Source organism: Ambystoma mexicanum, chromosome 2p (assembly GCF_040938575.1).
Source record: "Ambystoma mexicanum isolate Mex_15411 chromosome 2p, UKY_AmexF1_1, whole genome shotgun sequence".
NCBI lineage: Eukaryota > Metazoa > Chordata > Amphibia > Caudata > Ambystomatidae > Ambystoma > Ambystoma mexicanum.
In genome coordinates, this window is record NC_090923.1 from 107,816,968 (window position 1) to 107,842,417 (window position 25,450).

Sequence of the window (25,450 nt, forward strand, 5' to 3'; positions counted from 1 at the left end):
CATCGCCTCCGGCTCCTGATTTATTACTTTGATTAGCTCCTGTCTATGATTGCTTGCATGCAGCATTGCGGCCTATTCATAATTGAACACATAACAATGGCGACGAGGTCAGCTTGACATGACACTGGAACCCGAAGCTCAGTCCAGCCACTCCGATGCAGCACAAGATAAGAATCTGACTGAATTGATGCACCGGAGTCACATAGAACACACGCGGCATCAGCACCTACCTCAAGTAAGGAACTCCTGGTGCATTGACTGCAGCGGGTGCATTTCAAGAAGAAAGCCGCCAGTACACGTGTTACGCATGTCGCATATCACACGAGGGGAGCCGGCGTATCCATACGCGCGCACTCGGAACCAAGTGCAAGGACATTCTAATTGTGAAATCTCCCGCGGCCGCCCAGCACGCTCCATATAAAGCGTGGATTGCAATCTTGGGATAGCACAATCACACGCGTGGGTAAGGGAGGAGCGCCGACTGAGAGGAATCCTGCTACATCATTGGGCCCAGTAGTACGTGATATTGTCTTTGAAATGCCTGAGTCCAAAACAGACACTTTCCAAGGCATCATTGATGCGTTAAATGCCTACTTCGCACCACTGCGCAACGCTGACTATGAACGACACATCTTTCACACATCCACACAACAAAGTGGTGAAAATATGGACAATTTTGTAATGAGGCTAAGAAAGAGAGAGAAATATTGTGACTGACAGATATTCAACGGACGAAGTGCTAAAATCTCAAACCATAGCCGGCATTGCGTCACACGAATTCAGAGAGAAGCTGCATCAAAAGAGCAGAACACTAGAAGACATATTGCAATTGGCAAGGGCTGACTCTGCTCTCATGCTACAGACGGAATCATTAAGCAACTTAAAAATTACACAGTACAGTCCGCTTCCACTGCATCGCTATGCCCCATCAGAACAAGGTGAGACACTCGTCCTGCAGAACAAAAAAAATGCTACAGGTGTGGTTTCAAATTTCCACATGTAGGCCCATGCCCTGCTATTGGACATAACTGTGACAAATGCGGTGGTGAAAACCATTTCCAGTCCTTGTGCAGAAACATCAATTTCTTTCAACTGACTGAAGTGAACAGGGACACTCGGAGGCAAGACCGCAACCCAGGGCGGGAAAGCGCCAGACCACGCAGACCATCTTCCAGATATCAATCTCAAGGCTCATCACGCGATACACCACAAGAGGAGAGAAAGCGAGAAGACCGAAGAGATTACTCCAGCCACACCAGCACCAGACATGATTCGCAAAGACGTCATTCCAGGCAAAAGATTAGACATCTCGATGACTCACCTCGCAGAAGACTTGAGTCACACTCATCCTCATCAAGTGGGGACCGGAAAAGGGGATACGTACATTCCATCTGAAACAGCATAGCCGCGGAATACAGCCCCACTCTACTACTACAAGTAAATGGACAAAACAAGGAGTTTCTAATTGACACGGGAGCAACGGTCAATGTCATCAATGATGAGACATATAAACTACTCACCTACAAGAAAGCACTGAAAGAAGCTGACACATTGATATATCCATATGGCTCCAATAAGCCACTCAACTGCCAAGGAATATTTACGGTACACTGTCAATACAAGGACAAGAGTCAAAAGATCAAAATATATGTGATAAAAGGGGAAGTGCCAGGTGGCAGCATCCTAAGTTTCAAATCTGCGATTCAAATGGGACGCATCCAAATAATGTACAAATAATGTCGGCATACACCACAAGCCCAAAGGACATGATGCAGAAAATGTTCCCTTCCCTATTCACAGGCCTGGGAAAACTAAAGGACAAACAAGTCAAACTACACATAAATCCACAAATTCCCCCAACGGTGCAACATTACAGAGGCATACCTCTCAACATACAAAAACATGTGGAGGACGAAATTCAGTCATTATTACAGCAGGACATCATAGAACCAGCGTCGGGACTGACCCCGTGGGTGTCGCCCATCGTACCAGTAGCCAAGAAGGACAACAAGGACAGTATTCACATATGTGTTGACATGAGGGCCCCAAATGTGGCCATAGAGCGAGAACGACATCTCGCCCCAAGAATGACTGATATGATGCATCTACTTCACGGATCTAAAGTGTTCTCAAAGCTAGACTTGAATAAGGGATAACACCAGCTGGAGTTGCACCCTGCTTCAAGATATATCACCACATTTTCAACACATCTTGGCCTGTTCAGATATAAAAGACTCAGCTTCGGGGTATCTTCAGCTGCTGAAATCTTCCAGAACGAAATACACCAAATAATAAAATACATTCCCAACTGCCTGAACTACTCCGACGACATACTAATTTTTGGCACCACACAAGATAGTCACAATGACACACTGAGGAGAGTCTGCATGGCTTTGGAAAACGCCCACCTCACACTCAACCCGTATAAATTTGAGATCAGCAAATCCACTCTCAAATTATTCGACCATATCTTCTCAAAAGACGGCCTGAAACCAGATCCGGAAAAAGTTCAAGCGCTAGTGGAAACCCCCACACTCACATCAGTTTCCGCAGTACGCTCATTCCTCTGCATGGCGAGCTACTGCGCACGATATATTCAAGATTTTGCGTCTGTGAGCACACCGTTTCGACTTCTCACCGGGAAGCATCAAGAATTCCAATGTTCCAACACATGTGAAGAGGCATTCCAAGAAATTAAAAAACGGATCACCACAGCCTCATGCATGGCATACTACGACCCCCACCTTGACACGGAACTCACAGAAGATGCTAGCCCTGTAGGGCTAGGAGCCATTCTAGCGCAATCCAAGCGCGGAGCGTCCCCAGACACTCAAGGAGAATCGTAGCATACGCACGCCGCAGTTTGTCCACCACAGAATGTGCATATTCTCAACCTGAAAAGGAGATCCTGGCAGTAGTCTGGGCACGCAAACATTACCACCTATTCCTGTACAGGCAACCTTTCACCATAATCACTGATCACCAGGCTCTCAACACTATCTACGGCAAACCAACAGCGAAAATGCCACCACGCATCGCCAGGTGGGGCCTGAGGCTACAAGAGTACTCATTTAAAATAATCCATCAGCCGGGCAAGGACAACAACCCTGCCGATTTTCTCTCAAGATATCCACTGCCAGCCCAAGACGATCGTCAATCACACAAAGCGAATCAATACTTACGCTACCTGATCAGCAGCGCACTACCCAAGACCGTCACCACAGATCAACTGCTGGAGGCAACACAAAAAGACTGATTACTTCAGACAGTACAAGCATGTCTGAGATCGAACCAGTGGCAAAGCAAACAGAGAGGGGTACCACTCATGTCCGTGGATGAAGAACAACACTTCCGAACATTCAAGCTAGTCCGCAACACCTTATCCACATCACCCGAAGGCCTGTTACTGAAGGAAAACAGAATAGTAATTCCAGCTGCCTTGCAAGACCAAGTGCTAGACATCACGCACGCAGGACACAGAGGCATCGTATCAACCAAACGACAATTGAGGACCAAGGTGTGGTTCCCATCCATCGATGAACGAGTAGAACAGCTACTACGAAAGTGCCTACCATGCCAGGCAGTGGCTCCTCGCACATTCCCCGAGCCAATCCAACCATCTGAAACGCCTCTACGAGTGTGGGACGAGGTAGCTGTAGACATGTTTGGGCCGCTGGCCAATGGCAAATATGCTCTAGTGATCATCAAAGAGATGTCATGATTCCCAGGAGTCCATCTGATCCACTCCACCAGCGCTCAGGCCGTCATACCAGCTCTGGACAAGACCTTTGCCGACTACGGCATCCCTTCCAAGGTCAAATCAGACAATGGGCCTCCTTTCATTGGGCATGACTTCGCAATGTTCGCAGAACACCTAGGCTTCCATCATCACAAGGTCACACCTCTGTGGCCACAAGCGAATGGAATGGTGGAATGGTTCATGGGAAACCTCAAGCGCACCCTACAGATATGTTCCATCACAAACGGGTCGTTCATGCAAGCCATCTGCACATTGCTACGAGAGTACCGGAACACGCCACACAGCTCAACTGGTAAATTTCCATCAATGCTAATGTTTGGGCGTGTCATCAAAACAAGACTCCCGCATAACCCACGAGATAAGACTGAAGCCACCCAAGTAGAAGATGCCAGAAGCAAGGATCGAGAGAGCAAGACCAGGATGAAAGAGTATGCGGACACAAAGAGAAAAGCAAAACCAAGCTCAATTCGAATTGGAGACCAAGTCCTGGTACGGCAAAATCAAACCACGAAAGACATGCCCACCTTCAAGCCGGATCCCATGACAGTCACTCACGTTCAGGGTTCGATGGTAATGGCAGCTAGCCCACAGGGCACAGTCACCAGAAATTCATCTTTCTTCAGGACATTTAGAGGCACTGACATAGCTCTCAACTCACACGCTTTTTCATTCCAATGGGCGTCTCACCCGCCAAAAACAAAATCGGGTGATTTCACCCGCCTTTGCAACACAAATGGTTGAGAGCTATGCACTGACACCAATGTCAGAACCCCCAGGACATTGACTGATGACTCCTCAGACATAGACTCTGAGTACCATGAAGAGGAAAGAGACCCTGACAACAGCAACAGTGATGGTGAAGAGACACTTTCGAAGTCGCCCCCACCAGTGAGCAGGCCATCCAAGAGAGTCATCAGAAGGCCCACAAGATGGATTGAAGAACTGAACTAATCAAGTTGAAGTGTTTGTTCAAGTGACAGGGAGATCATGTCATGTCCCTTGTTGTTGCTGTCATGTAGAGGAACTGTCCTCTGTTTATTCCAGTTGTTTTAGTTGGCTATGACCCACGTGGGTGACGAGGCGGGGTTACCGCCTCAATAAAGAGCTGTTAGGACACAGCGCCTTGGCTCCCGATTTATTACTTTGATTAGCTCATGTATATGATTGCTTGTATGCAGCATTGCGGCCTATTCATAATTGAACACATAACAATGCCGTGCCTTTATATCCATGGACAGATCCTATGTCTTTATGTGTGTTCAAATGTTTACATTTTGAACAAAAAATTTAAATAATCACAACTATGGGCCGTTTAGATCTGAGATGGTAGTGAACCAAAAGTACATATAAATATACAGTGATAAACATTGGACACGTGAACAAATAGTTTGGGGTGGTAAGGACGTTCTCTATGCAATACGTTGACAGACGTCCACTGTGCCTGAGAGCTTCTGGCGCATGCGCAAAGAATCTCCTCGGCTCGAGAGGGCGTGTACTCGAAGGACGCCATGTTTGACTCGAGTTCCCCGGATGAATGAAGCGTCAGCAGCAGCCGAGGCGGAAGTAGCAGCGTGCGCGCAGGCGCAGTCTCCCCGTGTCACCATCCTTCACCCCCCTGCTTGCCAACCATGGAGCGCTCCGTAACCCGTCTGCTGCTTGCCACCGCCGCCTTGCTGCTGTGCCGGTGCCGAGCACAGGAGCTGCTGAACGAGGAAGTGAAGCGCACCGTGGACCTCAGCACGCACCTGGCCAAAGTCACGGCCGAAGTCACTCTGAGTTGCCAGGGCCCTGCAGCTGCCAGCTCTTTCCTGGTGGCGCTGGAGCCGGAGCTGGAGAACCGAGTTGCCTACCTTGGGGTCAGTAATGTCGATCTACCAGCCTGACAAGTACACCCCGGCAGGCATGAGGCCATGTATCGAGCATACGTGGTGGATTTAGAGCATGCATTTTTTTGGACACCTGGAGGTGCAAGGAGTATGGTTAAGAACATGGTTTGTTCGTTTCGTGTTCCGTAGGGAGAATGGGGGCTTAATGGCTATTATGCACCCGTGGTCAGAGATCATCATGTGCAAATGGTGGTGCACGGCCGGTATTGGTTTCATGCATGTGATCATTTATTCACGTGCACTTTCAGGGGAACGTGTACACACTAGTGGTGACAGTGCACCAGTGACAGGCATTGGGTAGGCACTCGTTTGCTACAGTTGTATTCAGCATATGTATATAGTATGCCCTTTGAGTGATGCTCTAGTCTGAAAAGTGTACAGGTGCAATGTTCGATAGAGAAATGTGAATGCACATCGTACATGTAAGTTCAGAGGTGCTACGACACCTACATTTCGTGGGTGTAGTTAACTGGTGTTGGGCCAGTCTAACTTGGAGCTTCCGCTCCTTCTGTAACTTCTTTACGCATTTTAATTCGACTACTCTGATGAGGCTTCAACGTTACAAGCAGTTAACTCTTCCCTTTCACGTCTGAAATCGCCCACTGATCTGCAGTCAGTGATTAGTGGATACACGCATGACATGACTTAAAATGTTGCAGGACTGCTGTGCCTTCTTCAGTATTCTGATATGGTTTACAGGTCTCTCTCTCTCCATATTCGTTCGTCCGTGGTATGGTTGTGGGTATTATTTTGTCGGGAAGCCCACCACGTCAAATGCTTGCATGATGTCTTCCTCGCTGAATCTGTATACCAGCGCACAATGTCTGTTGCTTTTAAAGTGATTCATAAACTGTAACGTAATGCGTTTGGTGTCTAGAGAGAGTTTTCATGTTTGTACCCTGGCATCAAACGTACAGGTGCGTTTTTATCAATCGCATAGAAATTGCGTAACGTATGGTTTGGAACGCAGACAACGCTTAAAGAGCATTTACCCCACAATGACTGGAGTACGCATGGCGAACTAAGAGCGCACAGAACCAACTCGAACGCACGCGGCAAGCCGGAATGCATGAATGCGTGACCGAAATATATGTAACAGACTGGGGTGCATGGAATGGATTGGAGTGTATGGAACGGACTGGAGCATGCGACGTATATAGTATGATTTAGAATGCAGAGAATATCTGAAAGGGTATATAACCCATTTTATCCCACCACGCTTACTCTCTCCTTACATCACCACTCAACTAGAACACAGTGATACTATGACACCATTCGGTATAACTGTTCTCATACCAACACTCGCCGCTCACTCCACATCATTCTAAGTAATCACTGCTGGTAACACACCCCCCCCCAGCCAGGCGTTCTCCTCAGGCCTAATGCAGCCACATCCGGTCTGGATAAATCCTGCCAGAACGAACACATACTCCTGACCTCTCAACCAGCACCCCTACCGCTAGAATGCAGCTATTACACGGTTACCGCACAAGCTGCACACATACCCACACGCCCCCTTTCGACTCTCTCTACTGATATGGACTTCGGTTCCCAAGGGCGTTCAACCTACCAGCGCCTTCAGACCATACCAATGGTATATAAGGCGCTATATAAATGCAAAATAACAATAACAATAAACAGGTGCTGTAATCACCTGCAGATTGGACGTGTGCAATTTCTCATTTTACGCATGTACATCAATATGATATGGCATTTGTAACGCACCTATAAACACATGTTTCAAGGCGCGATGAGGCAAGGAAGGGGAGACAGAGGAAGGATAAAGACAACGTTCTTACTAGGCCAAGTTACATTGAGATTGTGCAAGTGCGGGTGGAAGGGAGTGGCAGTGCTGTATGTGGGATTAAAACAATAACAAGAAGTGCGACCAGCTGGTGCAAGGGTAAGTGCAGGCAGCAGGTGTCCAAAAGTGCATGTGTGTGGACTGTAGGGTTACAGATGCAATGGTTGCCGGGTGGCAGTGCGGGTGTGCAACTGGGCAGGCAGGGTCCTGGGCAGGAACAGAGGGTGGCCAGTGCAGCATCAGACAAGAAATCAGCAGGGGAGAGGAAGAGGTCCCTAGGTTTGGTGCCATTGCTCATTGCATTGATTTAGTGGCGTTCCTATGCCCCCTTACACATGTATTGTTTTTATATTCTTTCTCTTTTATAAAGTGGCAATTTACAATAGTGTTTCAAAGTGCCAAAAGCAGAGAAACGGAGGGGAAGGCGTTTTCAAATGGGCACAGTGTAATGAATTTTACCTTATCACGCAGTCACATCGGAATGTATTCACTCGCGGCTGCATAGTCTTTGACAACGTAGCATATTTAGAACATCATATGAGATCCCGAGAACCTCGGTAGGTACAGAAAGCAGGCAACTCCTGGCAGTACATCGGTCCAGGTGGTATTTATACCTCGTTTGAAACTCCTTGTGAAAAGCCTGGAATGTTGTGCCTTTTGTGTACGGATACCAATGAGTGCATTTTTTGTTTTGGAATCGCACAACGTTTTTGAGTTAAAAGCGGCATCGTCTTTCCCTTAATTGTATCCAAGTTGACGCTACCGGCGTGTAGCATGAATGTTTAATGGAACATTTGTTTAATGTTTCACAAAGTGAAATAAATCGGTGTGTACTGGACGGAGTGAACGCGACCTTTGCTAGGAATCGTTTGCGCTCCGCCCCTTAAACATGATCGTCATTTTGCACTCCCCCGAGCCCACTTATGGCTCGCCTCCACGCACATCTTGCCTGGAACCCGGTGCCTTTGCTTCTGCACAGCGGATGTTGGATATTGTGGTTTGTAAACGCGCGCCCAATCGCAGGCTGACCCGGGCTCTATCGCATACGCTTGCAGCGGCGTCTGACACGTCAGCGCAAGCCTCCCTCCTCCCAGTGCAGAGAGCAATGAACGAGTGTGCATGGCCATCGAACAGAGGATGCCCCCTCGAACTCCAGCTTAAACGCGATTTTTGCACTACATTTAACAGTACCATGTTTCATAGACATCCCTACCGGTTGCCGCAAATGTATTGCTTCATGGTGTTGTAAACGTGCTCCAATGTCGGGAGCATTCGGTTGGGTCTTTAAGCCACCTCTGTAACTTCAGTATGTTCGATTATATTTTCACTGCTACATGGGCGTCTTGCAGTGTGGGTCTGCAACTTTTGGCTTCCCATAGGTAGACAGTTCTTTAAGTGAGATGAAAAATCGAGGTGGTGTTTTAAAGAGGTGGTGTGGCCGGAGTGCTCGCAGTTGCCTGGCCGGCTTACCTACAATCAAGACTTTAGAAACGCGTACATACACGTTTTCAGGACCTACGTGAAAATATCACGTGTGTTTGAAATTTCGTAGTCTTTCTGTTTAGTTTTCCATTAAACATTCAACATTGCATGATGGGCTTTGTACAGTATCCTTGCCCAACCCTGTTTTTTTCCCTTTGCGTTCTGGGACTTCTAGATTTCCATTATAAATCCAGAAAGACGCAACAAAAAGGACTGTACTAGCTAATCTGTTGAATGGCACGTGGGAAGTACAAGGGCACGATTTCTTGCACATACAGAGCCGACTCACAGGTTGATAAGCCCTGCTAGCAGTCATCATTGTGAACTGGATAGTCCAGCCCCTTTGATGAGTAGCAATTACCCTTGAGATGGATGGGGATGCAGCCCTTACTCATACATCAATAATGGAGCTGATTCAGGAAGTTGACAAAAGGAAGACTGTTTGTTTTAATATCAACCTTATCAGGGAGCATAACGAACATCATTGCAATCACTTGATCTTCAAACTCAAAGCCTTTAATAAAAAACGGAGCTTATATAAGCAATATGTGTCATCAATGATGTTTAACCTGCGTACGTATCAACGTCCTCCCACGTGGCAAATTACAAAAACCTAAGAGTATCGGGGATAGGCTCTAAGTGAACATCTAAGTATATGATCCTTACTAGTCTAAAAAGGTGTATCTGTGTGTTTAGTTACTTAACATCAGGTGGGGCAACTAAGCCCTCCACTTAAAATGACCATTATGAACGTCAGTAAATACACAACGTCCCATTGGTTTTCATAACTATAGGACCCCTAAATACGCAGGTCCTCTACAATTGATTGCCACTTTACCCTCCTTCAGTATTTTTCCACCTACGTTAGCAGCAAACAGGCTGGCCATCCAGATGCTGGTGAGGTCGTCTTAACTTTAGCTTCCGACCAAATAGCATATCAATCCATCATCACCTCAGTGGTCTACTGTCAATTAGGTCTTTGAAATTCGCCCTTGAGAGTGTTCTTATCTCTGTGAAAATTAGGGAGTGAGAAGCACAGTCTGCCTCCATGCGTAGGTGTGACCATCTCGTTTATCCAACTTCATGCTTCCATGTAGCTAGAGACCATAAAATTGAGCATTTGGTGCATTTAATATTATTTTCTAATAGACCTCTGACGTCTTCCCTGTTATGTTCATGCCTCCCAAACAGGAGTTTGTTCTTTCACACGATTTTGTATCCAAGTCAGTTTACTCCAGTTTGATAAGACCTTGGTTTATTGGCTCGTCCAGCCTCGCCTTTGCTGAAACTCACTTGTAATTCAATTGCTACTTTTTAACTGCAACACACTGAAATGAGGTATTTTCACCATTGTCCAACCTGTTATAATACCTTAGTGGAAACATCCATAAGTCTCTCCTTCCTATATGTATACGTTGGTGCTTGCCGCAGTCTATTCACTATAAGCTAAAAGCTAACTTCACGATTACTTTGCTACTTGCGTTTCTTCTGCATCTGTACATGTGTAAAATAACTTGATATCTTCTGCTTCTGTGGCATAGGTTTCTTCACCTTGATCCCGAGATGTCACTTATCCACGACACTTTCTTGATGCCTTATATAATGTCTGCATTCTCTGATCACTGTATCTTTTATGTACGTCATTTCAGCTTCATGTAATATGTAATGGTAATTGACTTTACCATTCAGCTTATTGGCTCTGCTTCTTCAGGAGTTTCTTTCAACTGGCCATCATATTTTCTTGTATGCAGATATGGCTTTCTCAATGGGTACCTTGGCTCCCAGATTCTCTTGGGTACTATGCACTTTCTCTGGTACTAGACTGAGTCCATAGTCTGCTCTTTGACGATTCAACTGCTCAGTGTATGTCACATGCTCTGGCTTCCAATCTATGGGTAATATGGGCGGGACGGTTGAGGTGGGGGTACTTGGCTCCTCCTCTACACTTGCTTCACAATTTATGAACTCCCCAATGTACTTTTTTTTTTTTTTGTTTTTATTTTTAAATGTTTTTATTTTTTAAGGGAACCATTTACCACCAGAAACACTCAAATGTGCACAATTAATATATTTTTATTGTGAAGTAGTCATCATTGTGACTTTTTACACAGAAAAGAAAGAATTCTCTAACAATTAACTTAAAATAGACAAACAATATATTCTTATCACAAATAAAACACCTAAAATATGTACAAATTAACATCTTAATATCAGAAGATAGTTACAAAATAAAGTCAAAACCACACAAACGCGCAGTTTTACAGAGAAGCATAGAATTAAGAAACCACATATTGTCATACCTTAGTATTAATCTGCTGTCATTCTTTCAATAATAAGACCACTTCAGAGCTAATAAACAACTCGCTACCCTGTGCCAATTTTTGCCAGAACATACCTGTATTCAAATTTCTTATATCGTCCACAAATCTTTGTAGTCTTTTTCACTCTGACAGTCCATTTACCTGTGCAATCAAATAAAAGGTGGCAGGCTGTTTCTCACCCAAACCTCACACTGGTCACAACTATCTGATGGAAATCTTTCTGGCTCTCTTATATGGCGAATTTGCATAGTCTGTAGCAGGTTTAATCTTAATCTTAGGAAATCCATCCTAGCTGTTGGATTCGTTGATTTCTTTAAATATGGAAGAAGAAAAGATCTTGGTTTGTCCGCTTGAGTCCATGATGCCAACATTTTAGTCGTTCTCATTTTATGTATCGTTTCTACATTTCCAATATTTCATTACATTTGGTTCTCAAGTTACCTAGAAAATGATTACCGTTATTATTCATTTGTTGAGCGACCTCTTCATATGTCAGCTTTGGAGGAACCAAGATTAATCTATGCAAGGCAACCCACTTCCATTCCATCATTGACAGCAGAGATGGGAGCCCCAATTCATACCGCAAACATGCAATCAGGATAGAACTTGGAATAGCTAACGTCCCTTTCCATATTTTGCCTACAAGCCTATCCCAATCCAGATTGGGTGCTTGAAGATTACATTCTAGGCCAAAGGTAATTGATGGGATAACTTTCCCTGCATAGAAATTGATTAGTGGAAGCAATGAGAATCTTCAGTATTGGGTATATATTCTCTTCGTTTGGGCACACATCTTCAACAAATTTGTCTCAATGGTTGATTGGAGGTGGGCAACGGTTGGATAGGCCGCAATTTGTGATCCTAAGTAACTTCTTTGGCAATGCGTTCGATTACATTATCCATTTGCCACGTATACAATTTAGTTTTCTTCAGAGGATGCTTTAAAGATGAGAATCTTTGATGTAATGGGATTATCAAATCGTTTTCTGAGGCATAGTTGACCACAGCTTTTAATAGGTGCTGTAAGCCGACTTGAGTGTGACCCAAGACCACTATCGTCGGCATATGCCAAGCAATTAATTTGTTTTGGTGCCACCAGACCCTTCTCCATTAGCCACCGGGACAATTCTGACAAAAATAAGATAAACAATAAGGGAGCCAGTAGATAACCCTGTCGTACTCCCGTTTTCGACATTCTCACTCTTAAGGCCGAGCCCTGATGAAGATTAATAAGGATAGTTAACAGTTGGTCTGGTTTGTCCCTTGGGAGAGATCCACCCAGGCTCCAAAAAGCGGTTGTCCAGCCTTTTCTAATGAATTCATAGTAATAGATCTAAGTACCAGAGTTTTTAAGGAGGTGGATACCCCTTTTCTAAAGCTGGTTTGTTGTTTCGGGAGTATACCCTAGGAGTCCGCCCATCTCTCTAGTTCTTCCAAGATTATTCCCGAAAAGATTTTCCCATCTGCATCTGTGCACAATAATTGAGGAACAGGATGTATCCTTTTACTATTTTTAAAATATAGTTGACTATTGATTGCTATGGAGACATTCTCCAGCAACAACCCGTGCTCATGGTCTGATCACCACGTGATCCACTTCTCCATGTCGTCTATCGGACACTCCACCCCTACCACATCCCTTTTGCCCCCAACACTAGCCTGCAGCTCCAGAAATCTCACCAAGGAGCGTCTTGCCCGTTGCTTGGCTCACTCCTTCCTGAATTTCCCCTTCTTTTCGACCCTAACACCATAGCTGACCTGTGCTCTAATATCCTGACTACAGCAATTGACTCTTATTGCCCCATCTGACCACAGGAACTCCTGGTTCACTCGGAGATTCTTGAATTCTGAGCCAATAAACGGCTCGCTGAAGCCAACTGGAGAAAGTCCTCAACCAAATCTACAAAGCTGGGGTTTTCCTCTGCTGCCAAATGCTATAAACACGCTATCCTCCTAGCCAAGTCCACTCGTATAACACTCTTATTGCCAATGCCAAAGTTCTTTTTCATCCTTGGCGGAACTTGAAACACCCACCACCCCTGCCACCATCACCAAAGATGATCTATGGTGCACCAATATTCAGAACGCTATGCTAGCTAAAATGAACACATTGCAAAACAAAATGAACTTAAAGCAATTCCTTTTTTAGCCAACCTCTCCTCTCTTCCCCTGCAACATGCAAGACCTCCCTGTATTTCGCTTTGGCAATGGCTGTTTCCGAGGTTAAGACCATCCTTAAAGGTCTAAAACCCTTAAGATGCAAAGGAGAAATATGCCCTGCAGCTCTTTTCAAGGACTGCTCCGAGGATCTCGCACCGCTCATCACCCCCCTTCATTAATTCCTCCCTTTCCATTGGCATAGCCCTGTGCCTCAAGGAAGCCTGGGCTCTCCACCTCATAAGAAAAAAACACGCTAGATCCCACGAACCCCTCTAACTACCGCACCATCACGACTCTCCTGTTCTTAGTAAAAATTCTAAACTGGGTAGCCTACCTCCAAATCCAGAAATACTTGGAAGTCAATCACATCCTAGGGATCCGTAGGGCTGGGTTCCGCCCGGGCAATGGTACAGAATCAACACTGCTAGACCTTAAGAATCAGTTGGATGACTTCAGGGACATGGGCAAAACTGCCCTACTCCTACATCTCGGCCTATCGGCTACCTTTGACTTGGACCACAAGATTCTCTGCCATCACCTTATCACAGCAGCAAACCTTTCGCCTGAACTACAAGCTGGATCGCCTCCTTCCAAGGTTTGAGATCTACGAGAGTATTCCCAGAAAATGTCAGCGCCCTGCCTGCACACATTTCCTGTGATGTCCCTCAAGGGTCTTGTACCCATTTGTCCTCCTTGACTCCATCGGCAAACTATGCTCATGACACACACACTCTACTCCCTCTCTCAGGCAACTACATGGAAGACTCCCTCATTGAACTCTGTCTACTCAACCGTTCAGACTTGCATGGCCATGCACTAACTATGCCTAAACTATGAAAACAACTGAGCTCCTCCTGGTGGCCCCCTCAGCATTGCTTAAGAAGCTTGACCCTCAATACACCACCTTTGCCATCTCCTTCGCCTCACACCTTCACATGGTTTTCCACTGCACCGTAGGACGCAGATGGTTCACTATGTTGGGGGGGTTTAGGGGCAAAAGCCACATATTCACCCCGGAGCTTCCAGAAATGTAACTTCTGTTCTCTGGTGATCAACATGTGGAGGGGAAAGAGAGTCGAGGGGGGGGGAAAGGGCAGGGAATAATTATCCGGCACCTGTATGTAGAGAAAGAGATGAACACAACACCAGACTCAGGATAAAACAGGACGATAGGATTTGCTCACTGGCTAAGGGGCCAAGTTGATGGCTGCAGTTCTAAGTGTGATTTGCATATGGTCTTTCCCCTCTCTGTAATGGCTTAGCAGGTTAAAGAACGATCGTTTGGAGGGATGTCCAGATTTGTGTAAGAGGTTGAAATCAGTTCTATATGTTCTAGCCATCACCTTTGTTTTGCCACAACGGCGCCCCAGAATACATTTTGATTGCTACATTCTTCTAAACGTGGTGTCACATGGACAGTAAATGAACATCCACAATCTATATATGTAGGGATCTTTATTATTCTTTAGCTAGTTGTAAATGTAGGAGTGTACACGGGAGGTCCCAAAGGGATTGTCGAAGGTTAAGAGGTCAGGAGAGACTTGTCACTGCTTATGAGATAAAGTACATTGTTTGTAGTTTAAAGTACAGTTCATACATACCCACGCCATAACAAATTGGTATTTAGTGAAACCTAAGTAGGGTGTCCTTTTGGAAGAAATCGATTGGTTTCCTTTTAATCGTACGGTTTTAAGGTTTGGACTTTCCCACAAAATACTGTATCTTGCCGCCTGACGAGGAATGTATAAGCTTTGCAGCATACGTTTATTGTCGGGTCTATTATAGGAAATGTGATTGTGTTCTTCGTCTACATTGAAGGTACAACCATTAGATAAAAAGGGAGGTTAATAACATTTTCAAAATCCTGCCTTTTTGTTGCAGAAGAGTTTGGAGATCTGCTGAACCATTGTGTCAAACGTCTACTTTTGAAAGCAAATTCGTACGCCAAAGTCTTGTAAACTAAGTCCTTCCGGTTGCTTCGGAATTCTGAGTTTGACCAGCTCTCGATCTTTTTATTTATATGAATCTCTAGATTTCTAAGGAAAGCTTTTGGTATCAAGAGAGGGGAACACACTGACTCTCTAGGTGCAATCCATAATTTCCCTGGTTTCAATGTTGCCACACCTAGTTTAATAATCTGGTGACAATGCTTCCTATTATTCCTTGACTCCTTAAAGGAGTTTAATGCTCTAGTCTCTAGAACAGTGGCATTCAAACTGTTTTTATGCCGAGTCCCACTTGGGTAAAAATATTGCTGCGGGGCCCCCTAGAAGCCATTTCTGCTTATATTTTCTATTAAAATCAGTCAGTACTCCCTTTTGGTGGAGCCTCTCCAGCCCCACAGTTTTAGGACCCACTGCTCTAGAATATAATACTCGACTATATTCAAGATATTTTGCAGGGCCACTTTGGCAGTTCAGACCAAAATGCTCTGGCTTTTTATGCAGTTTTTCATTGGTATACATTTTACATTTGTTTAAAGTGTAGCCTGATCCGTTGGTGTACTCGTTGATAGTGTCTAAGAGTACTGGCAATGAGGTTGCCTGCTGGGATCGATGCATTCTTTTTTTAATACGTTTTCTAATTGTGTACGAGCAGGGGTTCATTGGAAAGAGGAAGCAAAAGTGGACATACTTGACTAGTGCCCTCTTAAGTGAACCGGGGGTGGGGGTGTATCTAATTCCTGTTAATATGCATGGACGTGTTTGGGTGATAGTAAACACTGGCATCCCCCCAAAATGATTACTGAACATAAGCTAGTCCAAAGTTTCAGGGAAAAAAGTCAGAGGCCTTATTGAACGCATTTTTCATATGTAATATGGTTCCACACTCACATTTCCTTTTCATTTCTTACTCCACGCCGTACCACCAGTGCAAACCTATTGAATGCCTTGTGTCTATTTGACACTGCATGGCCTTTCTTTCCTTAATGTTCTGCTCAATGAAAAACAATATCTATTGGCCTCTGGCCAGGCTCTCCCAAACACCAAACAGAGAACCTCTATTGCTGGTCATCCACTGGACCCTGAACAGGCTGATTCAGTCCACTGGTCACTCTGTTTAGGGGAGTGCAGGCCATAGTGTTTGGTTGGGGCCCATGGGGTATAGTGTTTGGTTGGGGGCCATGGGGCATAGTGTTTGGTTGAGGGGTGGGTACAATGGGGCATAGTGTTTAGTTGGGGGGGGGGGGGTCGCTGCAATGGGGCATTGTGTTCGGTTGAGGGGAGTGGGGCATGTTGTCCCAAGAGTGAACCCAATAACAAAGCTAAAACAGGCACTGTTGGATGTACACCTGACTCCATGAATGCCATATTCCTCTTGGCCAACCCAAACGGCAAAGTATAGCAGTCCAAAATAATGGAATGTCCAATCAAGGGTCAATAAAATATATATACTTTAAACAGACAATATGCAATAACTAAATGGAAAATGTGTAGTACAAAATGTAAGTTTGAAATACAAAAACACTGCTACACCTCAAAAACATAATCTTTTTCCTTGTTTTTTAAAAGAAAATGCAAAGAAAATAATAATAATTGGGGGTTGAAAAAGCCTCCTGCCCCGCCCCACCGACATTTACATTTCGGCCCACTATAGGCAGCATGTAAGGTACTTCCGGCCCTCTGTCAAAATCAGTTGTGCACCCCTGCTTAACCCATTCCTCATGTAACATTTTGTCACACTAACTCACTTGAATGGCTGGTAGCAGTGGTTTCTTTTTTTTTTTTTTTGTCTTTACTATCTAGTGACCTGTATCTGCAGGCTGTTAACCTCAGCTGCATTGCTGCACCCAAGGATGACTATTTTCTAAAAATGGCCCCTCTCTTCTTTTGTTTTTTATTTATTTTTTAAACATTTTTTTGCCGTTTCTTGTTAGTTAGTTTCTTCTGGGCATTTACTCTGTTCGCATCAGGTTTGAGTCCTTTGTGTAGTTTGCCTTTGGAGGACAGCCTCCCTGTTGTGTGATTGACAGCCTAGGGCTGTGAATGAATGGGAACTTGAATAAAAAGTGTGGTTTTTTGGACTGAGTAGACCACTGGAGGACAAAATCTGAATCCGAAGACGAGAGAAGACTCCAGCAGCACCCTCTTGGACGCAGGAGCCTGCCAGACCCCTTCGCTTTCGTCACCACGACCAAGAACCAGGAACAAGGGTCTATTAATATCAGTCAGCACTCCCTTTTTGATAGAGCCTCGGCAGCCCCACAGTTTGACGACCCACTGCCCTAGAATATAATCATATTCAAGATATTTCAATATAATCATATTCAAGATATTTTGCAAGGCCACTTTGGCTTTTCAGACCAAAATGCTCTGTCTTCCTTTTTATGCAGTATTTCATTGGTGGTATACATTTTACGTTTGGTGTATTTAAAGTGTAGCCTTATGCGTTGGTATACTTGTTGATGTGAGTACTGGCAATGAGGTCGCCTGGTGGGATAGATGCATAAGGAGTTGGTTGAGTACAGAAATATTATTTTTTCAAACTGTATACATATTTTCTTTAATAGCACGGAGCAAGCGTTCATTGTAAAGAGGAAGTGGACATATTTAACTAGTACCCTCTTAAGTGAATGGGGGGGGGCTCTATAATTCCTGGGTAAAATGCATTAGAGTTTCGGTGATTGTAAACTCTAGATGGCATCCCTCCAAAATGATTACTCAACATAGGCGTTGCATTGGAGGTCAACAAGCTGGAACACTTTCTTCTTTTTCAAGGCACTGTGGGGCTTGGAGTATTTTATTCTTTTGCCATTTGGGTGCTTCTTATCTTTGGGAGTGCAATTTAACTCTACACTTAGTTCACCTCAACATACCCGCACTGGCCTTGGAGCTTGTGCTTTCTAAAGGTGATTCCTCTTGAGTTGCTGTGATTTTTTATTTATTTTTTTGTAATTTTTTTTAAAAAAGAATTCTTTAAATATCTTTGTGTATAAATATGTAACTTTACATGTGTAAGTGTTTAATTGGATACTTGTATTGACTGGTTTCATTGCACAGCTCTACAACTCACATTACCCCTCTTAAGATAAGCCTGGCTGCTTAGTCACCAACGTGCTTACTACAGGCCTACATTAAAACCTGGGTTACCTAATACCAAGAGATGTCGTGTGTAGTCCCACCCCAGTTGGACTGCACTAATTCTTACCCAACACAGAGTTTGAGGTTGGCATATGAGTTTACCTATTATGGGCGCTAAATTGTTTGCCAAGATTTTTGTGACCAATGTATAGTATGTGTTAAATGAAGGAATGGCCCAGAGTTTGATGGAGATAGTGGGTCTTTCTTGGCTTCGGTTGGACCACACTAGTGGCCTTTTTACATGGTCTGTGAAGTTCCTTATTTTCAGGTTATGCAAAGTTATAGTAGAATGAACGCTGGCAAACAATCTGGACCACCAGCTTTACTGGATTTACTTTTCTCATATTTTTGTTGATTTTGCATTAGAGGTGACTAAGGTCACTTTCATTTGGTATCATGTTTTAGAGCTTATTCCTTTAAAATAATCAGTCTGCTGGTGAATAGCTGTGAAAAGTTTATTCTTAGATTTTAATGCAAGCTAAAAAAAATGTTTTGCAACTAAAGTAAGTCAATTTGTGACGCCAGATCCTAAAGCATCAATTTCTGATATTATGATGGGAAATGTAGCATTAACTCACTTGGAAGAGATTGACAGTACTCAGAAACCTCCCATTCAAGAGCCAATTCGCAATTTGAATATAGAACAAAATATCAACATTCCAGAATTGGTTAAAAAATCCAAATTTACCCCCAATTTTCAGGGAGACGATGCAATTGCGATCTTTCATGAAGCAGTTACTCTTGATAATCAGAGATTTGAAGATAAGGCCAGGACCAACAGGCACCAATGTAAACAGAATTTGACCAAATTGCAAAGAGATGCCCTACAGAATCCTTTTATTGTCATTCGGGAAGCAGACAAAGGCGGCAATCTAGTGGTACAAGACAGAGGTGATTATATACAAATGGCATTCAACCATTTGGACCTTCCAGGATGTTAGGCCAAATGATGTGCGGCCAAATGATGTGCCAATCCTTCCAATCATTTTGCAAGCACATAATCTCATTCACAAATGGCCACAGAAGTGTCTATTGACAGACAAAGAGAAGGCATTCCTGATTGTTGAACATGCTTGTATGCCCACTATCTATTTCTTACCAAAGGTACACAAATGCTTTGAGGGACCCCCAGAAGGTAGACCCATTTCGAGTGACATGGGATGGGTAACTGAGCCTTTTGGTGCCTATATAAATGTTGTACAGAAAGAAGTCGTCAAAACTCCCACTTACCTACTTGACACCATGCACATTCAACAAATTCTTTACACTATGCATTGGTAACCTGACTACACATTAGTACGTTAGATGTTAAAGCTGTGTATCAAGCATGATCTGGCCATTGAGAGTATCAGTTTCACTTACCAAGTCTGCCTCTTTCCATTTACACATCCAAATTATCATTTTTGGAACTTTCTTTGAGTAACAAGGTATTCGGTTACCAGATATTTGGTCGAAAAAAATTGGTCGACCAGACAAATGGTCGAACCAATTTGGTCGAAAACCATATGGTCGAATTTTTTTTTTTTTATTTTAACCCTTTTTTTAAATTTTTTTGGGGGGTCCTCCCCAACCCCCTTTTTTTTTCTCTAAAAACCCCTTTTTTTACAAAATGAAAACCCGAAAATTAAATATATAAATAAAAAAAAAATTCGACCATTTGGTTTTCGACCAAATTGCAGTCGACTAATTGACTGGACACCAAGGTATTCTTGTTCAACGGGCAATATTTTCAACAAATGAATGGTATTGCCATGGGGGCTAACTCTACGCCCTAGTCCTGGCAAACATTTTATGAATTCTGTGGCAGAGACATACGCTTGATAGTTTGTTTTGCCACTGGATCTCGTGAATTCACGGACACCTGCAGCTGGCTGTTTTAACATTTCCGTCTTGTTCATTGTTACGAGCGCATGTGATTCTGTTTCTAGTGCCCACGCTTCTTTCCCGCAATTTATTTTCGTAAACATTTTTCTATAGTGCGGCTTGGCATCCGAGCCATTGTACAGTAAACTCATTTAATAACATTCTATGCAACTCCATTTACAGGCAATAGACCTACACCTTGTTACAAATCTAAGACAACTTCAGAAAATCAATTAAACCCATAGCATATCCTACAAAGCATCTTTAACTTTGCAGCAACACTGAAATTACATAAATGTTTGCTTAGTTTCTGAAAGCAAGTCCCTGCATGCTCGCACCAAAAAATACAGCCTGCTAGGGAAAAAGGGTCAAGATGCGCTTGCAAGGATAAACGGTATTTATTCTTCCAAAATACAAATGCATCAGCGAACAACTATGCTGTCGCCAAACATTCTGAGTTACGTAGGTACGTGCAGCACATTATAAGCACAAAAGACTTCACTGCTGACGTCATGACATATAGTACAAATCTACAATATGGATTGGCGGTGCCCTATACATGGAGGGCCTGCTCCATATCGGATGCCAGGCCATTAGTCCGTCTTCATCTGTCCATCTCCTTCTAGGTGGGCGCTGCTGGGCTCGTCCTCCGAGGTGAAGTTGGGCTAAAAATGTATTGGCTATTAACACAAACAATGTTATTTTGTTGTTGTAACAAGCACCTGGAAAATACAGGGCTGGGCTCGTGGGGAGAGCCAAGGTCCCATGCTTTACTCGCTCTCAGACAGATCAGCAACTCCCAAGGCCCTCCACCTTAATTTTTGACTATAATTTGTTGCCACCCTTCACTTCCCTGCACAAATCATGTGTCCCAGTTGTGAAGGCGCAATAACCTTGCCTTCTTACTTTAGTGATTGATCAAGGGGTGTAAACGTTTTATGGTCGTTGGTCTGTGTTTCGATGGCCTTGTGGCACGCGGGGGTCTCAGGATAAAAGCATTGCAAATCTGCATTTCTTGTGGGGTATATTTGGGGGCAGGAGGGCCTTGCTATCTGTCCCTTGGGATAGTACTACCAAGAGGCGCTCTGCTCCCTACTCGTGACCTTGCAGGGCGCATTCTTCCCATGGCGCAAGGGCCTGCCACACTTGGAACAATGGAGGATCTTTAAGACTCTGTGAAATCTGGCTGGGGTGGGGGGTGGTGTTCGCGCTCATGAAATGTATCTAATACTAACACACAAAATGGTGTTCGCCTCGCTTGGGCCTAAATTCCTAGATGGCTGCCTTTCGCCAAGATGGCGATTGCACCCACAGCTACCATGTAGCTTGTAATGCATGCACTAAGGTGATCGCACACCCTCCTCTATGTACACCCACCACCCCCCTGCTACCTGGATGGGCTCCCTTAGTGTTTATTTCTCATTCAGTATTGCCTGGGGGAGGGGTGGGAAACCCTCTCTCCTTCCCAACATTTCCCCTTCCGTTAATCCTAAATAAACGTACTGCTGGAGTGTTAGTGGCAGCTAAGTTCCAATATATATTGCCCCCTTCACACCCTCTGTACGTTTTCAGCTTCCAGGAATGGTGGTGACCCTGCCTTTGGAACCCATGCTCTGCAAACTTCTTGCAAGCTTTCCCCAGACTGGGCATATTCTTCTAGGTTACATGTCATGTAAATAAAAACCCCATCACAAGCTAAATCATCCCAGTGCTCTGTGTAATTCTCGGGTCAGGTGGGGGTGTGGTGAGTGTGCCACAATGATGTAAGGGATGATAAATCTCTATCATGCAAGGTTTGTTTGGGTCGTCTGTCTGCGTACCGCTTTCTATGGTACCGCGAAGGGCTTTGGGTTGACCACCATCATTGCGCTATTGGACACTGCTTTGGCATAACATCGGAGTCCCATTCTTCAATTATGTGTGACAAAGAGATGTTCTCAACATCTTAATGTGCAGTAGGAATCCCCTATTTATTTTGCACATGCCTCCCTCCATTGCCCTAAGCATATCAAGGATGTAGCGGTTCTGCATCTTCATTGGTCTCAAGGTGCGAATCTCCACTTTCATGACGTTGACGCCTTGCTCTGTGTCATTAGTCTGGTGTATCAGTTACCAGCGGACAATCTGCAGCCCTTTGACGTTTTCTGCAGGTTGCACAACAGTCAGTAACAATGAGGCAAAAAATGGCTCTGCTTTGCTGAACTCGTCTGGTATTTACTCAGGCAAGCTTGAGGAGTCTTTGGACAGAGTTCATTCTCTTTTTTTCCTTCACATGGTTGCAGCTTTTTCTTGCCGAGCGAGGGTGTGGAACTCTGTGGGCTGGCAATGGGTTTCTTGTTTCATCCTCAGGGCATAGAAAGGTGGTAGGGGTAAAAGTCTCCGGTTGCACTCCCCCTTCCAAATTTACTTCTGGAATTATAAGCAGGGCTGAGTGCAGCGTGGCCATCTAACAATAGCCCATCCATGATGGTGGAGGTGCAAGTACGCTTGTTGGCCACACACCCAATAGTAATCCATCACTGCTGCTGTGCCTTTCTTGAGATCAGGAATGAGCAGTCTTGTTGCAATGTTTGTTGGCCCTTTTCGGATATTGTTGCGGCATAATAAAAGTTCATATGTTTCATCTCTCTGCACTTTCACCGGCTTCTCCTTCTCCATGCTTCGATCCAGGTTAGTTTTGCAATGTCTTCAGTCCAGAAGGGTGCACATGCTGCTTCCACCCGGGCCAGAACCTCTTCTTATTAGACCTTCTGCCTTGCAGCTTACTGTGGTTCCTTGCCATTTTTGTTTGTGTATTTCAGTCTCTGTATTACCAGGTAGGATCGCTTTAGGCATTTGCTTTCTTTTGTATTTTTGTTGCATTGCTGGTGTTCTGGATCAACAAGTTCGAAAGTACCCCTGAGACTACATAGCGCAAGATGTACTTGGCATTGTGACTCTAAAATTGGTACTTCTTGTGGCACTAGGACCTTGGGTGCCCCTGATTCAACGAACAGACATAACAGCTGCCATTCACTTTGTTCCTACCCACGGAGCTCATATCTGTGTACCAGCTATTGGGCAGTTCTTGGTGACTCACATCTATGGCATCAAGACCAAGCCTGTGGTAGGCGTCATACTTTTGCCCTCTGTGCTTGTCTCCTTGTACTTTTGGGGGTACCTATATATCTATTAATAACACTAATAATAGTATTTACATTAGTAAGGTTTGTGTTAAAAAAAGCATTGCGAGATTTTGAAAACAGTAGGGTCCTAACAATACATTCTAACCAGTGTGAAGAGGTGGTTTCTCATAATGTGCAGAATTGTTGCCATGATGATGCTTCAGGTTGGGCCCTGGGAGAAACGCATAATTCAGTTTCATTTTATGGGTGTGCAATTACATTTACCTGTATATCTGACCTATTATTTACAGTGGAATTGTGATCTTCTCCTCTCCTCCCACGCCCCCCTCTATTTTATGTTCTTCTAATATAAAAGAAGCCCCTAAATAAATCCCCAAAACAAACATTGAAATACCAAATATATATAATGCATTGCACACATGTAAGAATACGAAACCCTGGAATATTTATTAATGTGCAAGGAGTGATTTGAGAGCGGTGGTTCCGTTTTCTTCTTCACAATCTGAAAGGCAATATTATGCACACAAAGGAGTGAGAGGGAGAGTGCCCCCCTTGTGCAAATTGCCCCCTTGTGCAAATGTATCTCTTTTAGCAGCTGTGCACGTGTTTGGGGTGGTTGGGGCAATCCAAATTTGGATGCTGGTAGTGTAAAGGGAAATGAGGTTGATGCCCTGTACCGTTTAAGTGCTGGTGCAGTGTTCGAAGGTGCCTTCCGAACATCTGACAGGTGTATCCAATAAAGGAGACCCTCAAACGGTCCATTACATCTGTAGCTGTTCCACCTGGGAACAAAGGACCGCTCACAGACAAATTCACTTGGCAGCTGCGGTTGAGTGGGCGGGGAATTAGTCGTGGAGTCAGCTGCGGTGCTTGGCACATCCTCTGATCGTTGTGGTACAATCTGTCGGGGAAATCCATTTGAGTGCTCATATTTGGGTTGTCAATTTTACGTTTGTTGCCTAAAACAGCTACTATGGGGTGATAAATGGTGGTCTTTGCTGGGCTGTGTGTGCCAACTGAACAGGGCCAAGGGTAGGCAATGGACCCGAGTTTTCTTCAACGAGATGCAAAGCTCAAACTGCTTACTATCATCAATCTTAATCTTGTGTCTTCAGAGCATCAAAGAGGCTGCTGCAAGCAAATATGATATATAACGCGCCTATACACAAGTGTTTCAAGGCACGATACAGCAGTCTCTCTTATTCTGTTGGGCTGATATCTGTAAACGGCCTGTCTGCTCGTGCTAGACATAGTGGGAATTCATTTCTACTTCCATGTGATGGCAACACATTTCTGTCTTACACGTTTGGAAGATGTTTGTATGCCACTAGTTGGCCGTGAGAGTCAAAAGTAGCAATATAGTTGTTGGTATCAAGCTAGCCGGGCACCTCTAGTAAACCAGCAGGAGATATAGCTCTCGGCAATTTATACAACTGTAGAGTTTGGACAGGAAGAGGCAACTTCTTTTGGGGGCAGGACGTTGTCCAGGCCTTTCACTTTAAGTACTGGATGCGTTTGCCCCATAGGTTTCTCTGAACTGATGATAAAGTGGTTACTGTGGGGCTGCTGGGGAAACAATCTTCGAACAATCTTTGAGGTGAGTTGGCACCGTCCTCCGCTTTCAGGCTTCATTTCGGGCGGGGGGTAGGGGGACAGCACTGAGACGTCAGCATTCAGGCTTAATTTCCGAATATTGTTGTGCATATATTTTTGGACCACCTGCTTTTAGGTGCTGCTATCATTTCCTAAGATTTTTGCCATGATGAAAACCGAGGCAGTCTCTGCCTTTGAACAAGAGAGAAAGCTTCAGTATGTGGCGCCGGATCCTGAATTTACAGCAGCATAGTGGGTGTTTTTTTTATTTTTATTTTTAAATTTTGTTTTTTAATTAAATTGTACAATAGCAACGCAAATCACAGCTCTGAGCGGGAACAGTGTGCCGATCTAAATTCTTTGTCATCGGAAACC

General features: G+C 44.3%; 1 protein-coding gene across 1 annotated transcript in view; it reads left to right on the top strand.

Annotated features, from left to right (window-relative positions):
- The first annotated feature begins 5,315 nt into the window (after window positions 1-5,315).
- RPN1 (ribophorin I) overlaps window positions 5,316-25,450 on the top strand; it is a 112,522-nt gene continuing 92,387 nt past the window's right edge. Inside the window, exon 1 of the mRNA XM_069643350.1 lies at window positions 5,316-5,616. Coding sequence (XP_069499451.1) covers window positions 5,389-5,616 — 228 coding nt within the window. The 5' untranslated portion in view covers window positions 5,316-5,388. The remainder of the gene's footprint in view (window positions 5,617-25,450) is intronic.